This window comes from Microtus ochrogaster, chromosome 17, assembly GCF_000317375.1.
Source record: "Microtus ochrogaster isolate Prairie Vole_2 chromosome 17, MicOch1.0, whole genome shotgun sequence".
Lineage (NCBI taxonomy): Eukaryota > Metazoa > Chordata > Mammalia > Rodentia > Cricetidae > Microtus > Microtus ochrogaster.
In genome coordinates this window covers 30181770-30193059 of record NC_022019.1, presented here as the reverse complement: position 1 = coordinate 30193059, position 11290 = coordinate 30181770, and the positions used below count along the sequence as shown (strand labels likewise).

Sequence of the window (11290 nt, the reverse complement as noted above, 5' to 3'; positions counted from 1 at the left end):
ATCTGTGTTTCTTCTTCTTCTTCTTCTTCTTCTTCTTCTTCTTCTTCTTCTTCTTCTTCTTCTTCTTCTTCTTCTTCTTCTTCTTTCTTCTTCTTCTTCTGTCTCTCTGCATAGCTATGGCCATCCTGACACTCACAGGCAGACAAGGGTGGCCTTGAACTCACACAGACCCACCTGCCTCTACATTCTGAATGCTGGGCTTAAACTCATGGGCCACTATGCAGGCAATTCTTAATTCCTTAGAAATTTAATACTAGGTGCTTTATGTCCATGTAGAAGATATTCTCAGACTCCAGCAGGAGCACTTTCAGCAGTTTGTCTAAATCTCCCAGCACCAAGACAGTCCTGTTCCCGCCACGATGGAGCAAACGCTCTGACAAATGGCCACCATTGCCCATCTGCACGCTCACAAGCTCCCCCCAGAAGAAGCATGCAGGATCATTGCTTCCTAGTCTTAAGCCTGATTATGCCAAACTTTAATGCAATCAAAAGATTTCCTTGCAAACCTCACTCTGACTTGTCCCATTGCCGTCCTTACAGCAAGATGGTCATTGTGAATCGCCGGTACCGTACTCTCCCATGCAAATCAAAACCAGCCTGCTGCCTGGATGAGCTAGGCAAGAGAAGAGGAGGTTATTATCTGGAGGCAAGAGGATTCCTAATTGCACAACAAAGCAGTTCCTTGTACACTGCCTTAGATAAACGCTTCTTTATTCCAGGGGCTGCATGATCTCCTGTGGGCCTCTCTCCCACGTCAGTAGGCAGTCATGAGGGGAGCTGCGCTCAGCTGTTGTGCAGGTCCGTAAGGGGCCTTTGACGGAATGCTCACTGCGTCTATTGACACACTGGCATTCTGAGGTCACAAGCTTGGCTGGGGCACATGAGCCCAATAAAGAGGCTGGCTTTGCCCTCCTGACACAAAGCCAGACACTTTATCAGCTTCATTGTGTACCTAGGGTCATGTGCTAACAAAGAGGATTTCTCTAGTTATAATCCCTCTAATGATGGCTTCTCCCAGCCTCTCCCCCCAACCCCACCGGGCCCCGTGGCTTGGCGAGGCAGAGAGAATAAAGGCAGCACGGTGCTTGGCTTTTGAACTGAGTTCAAGGCAATTAAAGTCAGGGGCTGAGGGGAGAAGAAGGGGGCTTAGGAACAGGAGCATAATAAGCAGTATGGCTGGAGCACTCTGTAAATTAACTCAATTAGACGGGGCCTGATTTAACGGGGAGGGCTGGCGAGAAGCGTTCCCCTCATTAAATCTGATGGTGGAGGAGCTTCTGCCGAAATTAAATTTGCGTTAGCTGTCTGAGTCACACAAATGTGCACGGGCGTGCACCCATGTGCACACGTGCAGGTTCTGCGATTTAGGTGGGAATTTTGAGAGGGAGAGGAAAGGGCTGGAACTGAAAAACAAGCAAACAGGAAAAAAGAAAAGAAAAGGGAAGTGAGCGAAGGCAAGAGGAAAAGCCAGGCAGAACAGAGGCGGGACGCCTGCTCAGGTCTCCCAATTACGAAGGCATGGGCCTTGTGCGATGGGGGCTTCTGCTGGCTTGCCTGGGGTGCGGAATTCTGCTGGGAGTTCAGGCTCAGTTTCCCCGGGTGTGCATGACCTTGGAAGGGGTGCTGAACAAAGAGTGCTGCCCACCCCTGGGCCCCGAGCTGTCCAACATCTGTGGATCTCTGGAAGGCCGTGGGCAGTGCACAGAGGTGCAGACAGACACCAGGCCCTGGAGTGGCCCTTACATCCTCCGGAACCAGGATGACCGTGAACAATGGCCGAGAAAATTCTTCAACCGGACGTGCAAGTGTGCAGGTGAGGCCCTGGGGTAGATGCTGCTTCCCTAGGTGGAGAATCCTCACAGGGAAAGTGAGCCCTCCAGAGGCAGAGATAAGACTGGTGTTTCAGGGGCAAGTCTATTCAGTGAGGCTGATGGATGGACTGGGTGCATCTTCCACTTCGTGTACATGTACTTAGGAAAGCTAAATCAACACTCTGTGGGCCAAACCTGGATTTCTGAACACGTGCCAACATACCTTTGGCTTGTCTGTTGGGAGGGGAGGCTGTAGAGATGGGGAGCCTACTTTTGAAACAAGAACAAGTCCTTTCAAGATGGTTTGGGGCCTCTCCTGCAATGGGTTCACACTTGCTGGGGCATTGGGTGCGGCTTGGCAGCCAGCGGTAGGAGGAGGCAGGTGCTGCCTAGTCCTGGCCTCAGCGTTTCTCATGATTTGAAGAGACCACTAACTGTCCGCCTGCCCTGTTCAAGCCAGGACTGGACTGTAACTTGGCCAAAGTTGGGGAGATGGCACAAAGCAGTTTCCTCAGTGAATTGTTGTGTGGGTTCAGCAGCTTCCGTCCGTTGTCTGAGCTCCACCCGGACTGCTACCAGACCTGCTCACTGTCCTTCCCATGCAATCCTGTCTCCCCCAATACCTGTTTGTTTGAAATCTGCATTTTCTCTGCCTTTCCGGGCTTCTTCACTCTTCCTCTATCCCACTCCTTCTGGTTTCCAGAAACCATTGTGATGAGCATTCAGTGTCTGGGAGGACGAGCAGCCCCTCCACCACAGCCCCCGGATATTGTCCCTCAGTGGCCAGCTGCATGCCGCCCTCCCTTCCGGTGTGTTTCTGCCTTCCCATGTGCTGCTGAAACACAGGGTCCAGCTGTGTCAGGGTCTGAAATGCTATCAGAAAGGGAAGGTGCGAGACCTTAGAAAGTTCTGCCCTGATAATTTCGTTATGATGCATTTGCCATCATGTTAGAAGCCCCGAAAGACTGGACCTAGGACCGTGCTTATGCCAGGCAAGGGCTCTAACAGTAACTGTGTCCCCAGTCCTTGTAATGGAGTCAAAGGATTTTCCAGGTCCTGGTTTTGCTCTGCATATCAATGGTGACTAAAGTTGTGATTGCATATTGAATATGTGTTATCCGTTTTGGGGCCAGTAAAGCATTTGTTTTCATAGACATTGCTTCGTAGGTTTTCAGTCCCGTTGGGGGGGGGACCCTGGATTCCACGCTGGTGGTATTTGAAACCACACTAACACGGGTAACCTTGGCTCCAACCCTTCAGAGCCTTTTATGGCAATGATTTCCATGTCAATAGATGGCAAACTCCCTGTCTTCCTAAAGCTGAGGATCTCTTTGGTAGAGGGGCAGAATGCTCTAGTCGGTCAGATAAAGCAGTTAGCTCATCTTACCCCACCTGCGTAGTTTCCACTCAGATAGCACAAGCACACTCGCTTTTAGGAAGCGGAAGTGAAAATGGCCGGGCATAGCAGAATAGAAGGCAGGCTTGTTGCGTCTCTTTGTTGAGGACTTCTCTTTGTTTGATTATTGATCGGAAGAGTCAGAGGGACACCCTTTCACATGGAAAGACAACCCATTTCCAGAGGCCAATTCCTAGAAGCAGGGCTTCCTCACAGCGGCGCTGAGTCTCCAAGTCCCCGCACTGATCACCCATAACCACCCTCAAGGGCCCTTCCTCTGCCTGTGTTCGCCTCCTTCCCATGGCTCATTTGCCCACAGCTCAACTCAAGACCACTGCTCCTTCTCTGCTGCATGCACGCGTCTGTTAAGACGGCTTAAGAGCTGTTGCTCGTAATGTTTAGTTTGGTAAATTATTCCCTTTATCCAGGTTTAGGAAGTGTAGTTGCTGGGGGCAGAAGAGATGGCCCAGTGGTTAAGAGCACGGGATGCTCTACCAGAGGCCCTGAGTTCAAGTCTCACACCCACATGGCTCACAGCCATCTATAACTCTTTCCATGGGATCTGATGCCCTCTTCTGGTGTGCAGATGTACAACCAGACAAACATCCAGATGCATACATAAATAAAGACTGAAAAAGCACAATTGTTACAGAATATTCTGCACACAATCTATATGTGCAATTTAATAAGTATAGCTTCACTTTTCTGTTTCTCTTACATTAAGGTAATGAACACGTCCACCACCTCCAAGAAGTTCCCTTGCCTTTCTTGACTTTGTGGCTTTGCAGGAAGACTTAACATGCATTTTAGCCTGGCAGCGCATTCTTACACGTACAATATCTCATACTGAACCACGCTGAACATAGAGTGGATATCCAAAGCTTAGTCACCATGTGCTACTCTGTCTCCGTGCTCCTTACCAGGAGCTGCTGTGTTTCCTCCTCTGCCCTGGTCCCTGCTAACCATCCCTTCTGTTTGCTGCCCACTTCAGATGCCTCCGTTAGGAGGGGCCAGGCATTATTGGACAGTGGGGGATTTGTTTCACTGAACACAGTGTCTTTCAGGTCGGTCCACAGGTTATAAGAGGAAGATGATGGACCCAACGCCTCTTCCTTCTCCTTTTCTCAACTTAACAAAAGCTTTCCTTTTGAAATTCTGGAACCTGAACCCAGCAGGGGCTTACCCACGCTAAGCAGACATTCTCCCACTGAGCTCCATGCTCTACATGCTCAGTCCCCCTCGGCTCCACTTTTCTTGGCTGGATGGTCTGTTTCCCAGAGTCTTGAGACACAGGACCAAGTCGTAGAGACTTGCAATGGAAACCCGCTTTGTGTCGTAGTTTTCACCATTCTGTGACATGTCAAAGTTTCAAAGACAAACACATGGCCTTTTTCTTCCTCCTTAAAGAGTGAGCAATTTACCTTCATTGGGTAGTGTTTTCATAGTTTTCAGGTACTCTGTGGAATTTGTGTCTGACTTTTAGCCTCCCAAAGGCCTCTGGCTCTGGGAGCCCTCAAAATATCTTGCAAACAGAGCACCTGGGACTCTCCTGGTCACCCCGAAGTTTCTAAGGCAGAGATGGAAATTAGCATCTGGCCACCAGAGTGCTGGTGACCTTTGCACTCGCTGATTTGTTGAGAAAATAATGATTCCTAGCTTTCTACTATAGGCTCCATAAAGGAAAACTTAAAAAAAAAAAAACTAAACTAGAATAAGCAAATTCTGTGCCCCAATTCTCTATAGAGCATTTCTTTATTCTACATTGTGATAAATCATTTTTCTCTTCTCTATTGGGATAAACTGGGGAAAAAGTACTGAATGCAATTGTCAGGAATTAGTTGTAAAGTCGGGAGGCTTGGGTGTTGGCCACCACATTTGGGGGCTCACCTGACAGTTAGCATTTATGAGCAGACGCCAGTTGCAGCTGTACCTTTGGGCTTTTGAAATCCTTGGGCACCACATAGTTTGTGCACAGTTGGCTGAGAACGTCTTGTTTGTACAAGTGACTAAGTGCCTCATTTTCCAATCTCTGAAATGGGGATAATGATGAAACCACACTTGTAAAGGCTTTTTGAGCTCTGCAGATGAAAGAAACTCTGTGAGTATAAAGTATTGTTATTAAAATAATAGAATCTCTAATTAAAAGGAGTAGGCTATTTAGACTTCCTTGTAAACTCGCTAATCGGTGGTCGTTAAGCTTAGTTAGTCTAATAGCGTTTTGAGTTTGGGCCGCGCAGTGCATGTAGGGACATGTGGTGTGGAGCTGTTTTCTCTCTCCTCATCCTAGTTTTAAGCTAGGGGAGAACTTTAACTCTTGAAATTGAATTTTTGCTCAAGAACACACTCAGTGTGAGATAGAGTCTTCCTCTCTCCTTCCCTGTTTCCCAACAACAGCAGCAACAACAAAATGTAGGTTTTTTTAAAATATGTCCCTCTTGCACTTCTTACCACTGACCCATGAAGGAGAGGAGTAACTCATATTAGCCTGGTGCAAGATACAGCCAGAAAATAAAAAGAAAAAAAAAATACGCAGCATGCGTGCCAAGCTGACACGTTACATTTTCTAGTTGTTTCTAGTTTTTGACAAATTCTACAGACCAGGTAGGTCTGTAAGCTAAAAGTAGAAGGGACCCAATGTACATGTAGAAAAGGAATTTTCTAACTGAGTAAGCTTCTGGATTATACACAAGTAGCAAGTACATTCTGGTGAGTGGTTAACTCCGTGTGTGTGTGTGTGTGTGTGTGTGTGTGTGTGTGTGTGTGTGACTCGCTTCCATTACAATTTTGTGTTCCTCTCAGCTGTGAAGCAGCGCTGTCTTCTAAGCCAGGAATGCTGGTCTTGTCTTTTGTCAGATCCCAAACCTCGGGTTCTTCCCATTTTTACCTCTCCTACAGTTACAGTGGTGTTGGTGCCCGGGTCCCCCATTTCCTCTACAACGGTGCCTTGTTTATGTTTGTATTCCCCAATGCTTAAAAAATGCCCCTTCCCTAATTTCCAGTGTTCCTCTCATCGCTCACTAAATGACATTTATTTAGAGCTGTGTTGATCCCGTTTTGTGCAGAAAGGGAGAAATGATGTAATGTTCAAGGGCGCACGATAGGGATAAGTGAAGTAGCCATCGCGCTGCCATTGGAAGACTGAACAGTAGCGTGGAGCTTGTTGTGCCCCGGACACTGTTCCCTGTGCCCTATACCAACACACTTATTTTCACAGGAACTCTGTGGAGCAGAACCCTTATTTTGATATGGCAAGCTCAGAGAGGTTCAGAACTTTGTTGACCTTCTGTTATGACTTTATTGATTTATTTTTATGAAAGAGAGTATTTAATTTAAGATAACACAATGCCGACTATCAGCCTTCCAGATTTTGTTCCTAGTGCCTACCACTTGGGTTTCTGGGACTATAGGTCTTTCATTAAGGTCCAGTAAGCATGACGGGCAAGACAGTGCCTTCAGACAATCCAACTTACTGCCTTCCATTTCCCTCTGGTCTTCCCCTTAAAAGACTTCATTATTTTTACAAGTATTTATTTATTTTTATTTAGTGTCTACGAGCATTTGCTTGCATGTATATATATGTAACAGGTGTGTGCATGCCTGGTGCCTGGAAGATGGCGGAAGCCAGAAGAGGACATCAGATCCCTTGGAACAGCAGTTGCTGACAGCTGTGAACTGCCGTGTGCAGGCTTGGAATTCACCCTGGGTCCTCTGAACCAGCTCTCCAGCTCTCCATGTGTGCTTGTAACTCCAGCGCTGGAGGTGGAGACAGATGACTTCCTGGAGCCTGTTGGCCAGACAGACAGCCTAGCTGAATTGATGAGCCCCAGGCTTAGTGAGAGAGTGTTTCACAGAAACAGTGAGAGATATAGAAGACAGTTGATGATGACCTATGGCATGCACACAAACACACATGTACAAGGGATACAACAACAACACACACACACACACATACACACACATCGAGAGCAAAAGGCACATATATCCTTTGCCTTTGTACATCCCCCTGTCCACCGCTGTTGGCCTCCTGCTCCACACTGGTCTTGTTTCTCTCCCCTTGAAGCCATCCCATAGATGACTTTGTACTTTCGGAGTAGACTTTTAAAACCAGCTGCAAGTTTGACGGAGTGCTCAATTGAATAGTAAGTGTTCGTCAGAGATAAAATTTGTTCAGTCACTTATAAGAAAAAAAAGCTATCCCTGTAAAAGTTACCCCAGTGGGTGGCGTGTCTTTTCTTCCTCTCCCTTTTTTGTCCTAAAGATGCTGGGGTAGAAATCAAGAGTTCCACCACTGAGCCAGGTCTCCTTGATGATTAAAAATAAATACTTGAATAAAGGGGAGTGGGAAGTGGCTGAATTCAGCTCAGGTCCTTCTGTCTGCTGGGACCCAGGCTGGGGGGGTGCAGGTCAGTGTCTTGCGTGTGTGAAGCTCTGGGTTCCGCACCTCCTCAGCCAGTTCTGGCAGAACATGGTATAGAGAGGGTCTATCACGACAGTAAACGGTGGGCGAGTAGCTCATGCAGGGAGGGATTTAGGAAGAAGGTAAGAGAAAGTGTTCCAGGCATGAGAAGGAAGAGGTAATAATCGCGAGGGCGTCAGGTAGAGACTGTGGCTGAGCAGGGGCCTGGTCGTTGGCATTATAGCTCGGAATCATTTTAATGTTCTGGAGATAAGCGCCTTTATCTTCTTGTGGGAATAATAGCTGAACTTTCCCTCCCTAAGGAATGAGGCACTGATTACACCCAAAGGAAACCAACAGGTTATAAGAGGCAAAGGCAGGCATAGAACTTGGACTTGGCCACCAGTCCTCAGAGAGGCCATAGAACTTGCTCACTGGTTCTTGCTCCCTGCGCATGGCAAAGCACAGGTGTTTGGTCGCAGACAGCAAATTCTAAACGATTTGCACTTCTTGACATCATGGTCTGTAATTCACTTTTATGATCTGCCAGGCACCATTGATTTTTGCCTTAACACAGTCTCCTTGGTGAAATAAACCAGGATTTTTAGAGTTAGATACCACCCAAATGCTGAAGGTAGCTTCTTTGCTATTAAAATTATTTAGAGACAGGGTTTCTCAGTGCAAACCTGGCTGTCTTGTCCTAGAACTCACTAGTAGACCAGGCTGGCCTTGAACTCACAGAGATCAACCTGCCTCTGTCTCCTGTGTGTGAAACTGTTAAGCCAATGGATCAGTCTGTGCTGGTCCAGTGGTGTGGGCTGTTGGACAGCAGAGCTTAGCGAGGTCATGCCAGGTTGGGGTGTGGAGAGGGCGTCAGAAGAGAGAGCTCTGGGACACAAGGGGCAGGAGAGTCCCTTTGCTATGGTTGCTACAACAAGCCTTCACAAACCGTGTGGCAGAAGAGAGAGCTCTGGGACACAAGGGGCAGGAGAGTCCCTTTGCTATGGTTGCTACAACAAGCCTTTGCAAACCGTGTGGCAGAAGGAGCAGAATTCATTTTCTACTTCTTCTGGAGGTGGAGGCCGGAGAACAAGGTGTGAGCAGGGCTGGTGGCTGATTCTCAGATCCCTAGGTCCAGATGAGCTCCCTGTGTTCTCACGGGGTCCTCCCTCTGTGTGTACAGAGATAGCATTCATACTGGGTGAGGGGATGATGTTCCAGGGTCCTCATTTGGCTTAAGTGCCATCTTGAAAACCTGATTTCCAAAACTAGACACATGCTAAGGTCCTGGGAATGAGATCTTCCTCCTGTTTCACTTTAACAATGAAAAATGATTGTCGTACAGTAATAGAGTCATAGAGGCTGTAAACCCAAGAACAAGGCAGCAGCATCGGGCCTGGGTTCTCAGGGGCCCCTGTCCTGTGCTTTCTCTGTGTGGCGGCATGGTCTTCCTGCACGTGTCAGGACCCTTCTTGGCTCCTCCTAACATCTCGTCTCTTCTGTTCTACCCAGAATTCCAACTGAGAACTTTCTTCCAAAGTGAATAACCTCACCTTCACTCCCTATTGTTCCCTTCTTACCAACCAGGAAACTTCGCTGGTTATAACTGTGGAGACTGCAAGTTTGGCTGGACCGGACCCAACTGTGAGGAGAGGAAGCCACGAGTCCTCCGGCAGAATATCCATTCCCTGACTCCCCAGGAGAGGGAGCAGTTCCTGACCGCCTTAGACCTGGCGAAGAAAACTGTCCATCCAGACTACGTGATCACCACGCAGCACTGGCTGGGACTGCTGGGACCCAACGGGACCCAGCCACAGGTCGCCAACTGCAGCGTGTATGACTTTTTTGTCTGGCTCCATTACTATTCTGTTCGAGACACGTTATTAGGTGGGTTTTCCCCATAGGTTTAACCTCCGTTATTAGAGGCTTGTGTCTGGGTTGGGCACGGGGTGGAAGTCATTCGATACAAGTTAATTAACGGGAAGCAACCTCAAGCGAGGGTTACTCCTTGGACTGGCAGAATCACCAAACACCGCCTGTAGTTCAAATGGGGCCGTTTCTTCCTGTTCCGCAGACACTGCAAGCCCCTCCTCGTTTATATTCCTGGTTCAAAGCCTAATCCTTGCTCTCTGTGAAACTTAATCCTCAAAGGCGCGAGCTGGTAAAGTGGAGGCAAATTTCTTTTGATTCCAGAAAAGAAAAAAGAAATCAACTTTGACTTAAAAGCCGGTCTTGGCTTTTTCTTCAAATGAGAGAATTAACTGAACGCATGCCAGGAGCGCAGCGTTTCCCTGTTCAGAACTGCGGTCTCTGGGCTACAAGCGTGGGGCTCCTGAAACCCACACATCTTTAGACTTTCCGTTGGAAGTTACTCGAGGTTGCTTCCTAGTAGGGACAGGTGGCTTCTGCCGAGCTCAGCTCTCTCCTTCCACCTTGATGTGGGTTGCATGGGTCAGGCTCAGGCTCACTCGGCAAGTGTCTTTACGTTCTCACTGGCCATCAGCATGGTTTTCACCTCACCGCTTTCTGAAGCATCCAACAGAGGCATACTCATCCACAAGGCTAAGCAAGAAGAACTCGACATTGCTATTCCAAAATGCTCGGAGGCTCCTCGGAGTCCACACAGTTGTCCTTGGACACCCACGCATGCGTGCACTATGTACTGTACACGTGTTCCTCCGCCTCCACAACAGTAACGCTTGTGAAATATCGAGGACTCCCCTGCCCTGGAACCTAAACCTTGGGGGTCCGGTGGGGCGCAGGAGGTTGACGGTTACGCACGTCACTAATCAAACAGCCGCAGCTTCATCCCCTGTGACCGACTGACTCGGGAGAAGCCATTGGTCTGTTTCTGGAGAGTTCAAATCCGTTCTAGATTCTTCTCACAACTTCTCAGAGTAGTCTGTACACTTGGTATCTCTGCTGCTGTCCCTCCTTCTTGGTCCCCCCCGCTCCCCTGGGGTGAGTGAGGGTCGACGCAGCAGTCTCCGAGCGCACTTGGGCTGGTGCAGTTCTCCCTTGGGGTCTCCCTCTTTCTTGCTCGTTACTGGTTCCCATCCTTTGCTGTCCCTCTCATAATTCTGGGTAGAAACCTTGAAACTTTTCTTTAGTCCAAAAACCCATCTATTAAGAAGGCTCCGTGGCCAACAGCAGCAGCAGGAGCCTGTTTTCAGTGAGAGCGTTGTTAAAGCCTGCCTCACAGCTGAGCATCCATCTTCCTTCATCGACAAATGACGGGGGCTCCTCTGGCTATGAGCCTTTATCGCTTTCCCATCATTACTCTGAGGAATTTTTGCTTTATGAGAGGGTAGCCTCTCAGGAGGAAAGGAAAACTGTGGCTTTTGGTCCTGTCTAGGGACTCAATTTATATTCATGTCCGCTCAGCTCTCTGAAGTTATCACAGGTGCTTTGAAAGAACTAAAGAGAGCTGAGGCTTCTGCGTGTCATCAGAAGCTGCTGTGAAAGGCAGAAGAAGGATGGAGCAGGCACCAAGAAGGGCGTTAAATTGCCCACAGCGCCTCACTAAAATTGGCAGTTCCAGTGGCCAGCTAAATTGGTTCCAGCATAGTCTTCTGGTCTCAGTGATCACGCTTGTTAGCTGCTGGTTCTCACTGATTGATGGGTGAGGCAGAATTCCTGAAGGTTCCTTTTGGTTGTACAAGGGCTGCATTAACATGGTCGCCGTTG

General features: G+C 48.3%; 1 protein-coding gene across 1 annotated transcript in view; it reads left to right on the top strand.

Annotated features, from left to right (window-relative positions):
- Positions 1-983: 983 nt before the first annotated feature.
- Positions 984-11290, top strand: part of Dct (dopachrome tautomerase) — a 34662-nt gene continuing 24355 nt past the window's right edge. The window contains exons 1-2 of the mRNA XM_005355659.2: positions 984-1813; positions 9191-9490. Of these exons, the coding sequence (XP_005355716.1) occupies positions 1519-1813; positions 9191-9490 (595 nt within the window). The 5' untranslated portion in view covers positions 984-1518. The remainder of the gene's footprint in view (positions 1814-9190; positions 9491-11290) is intronic.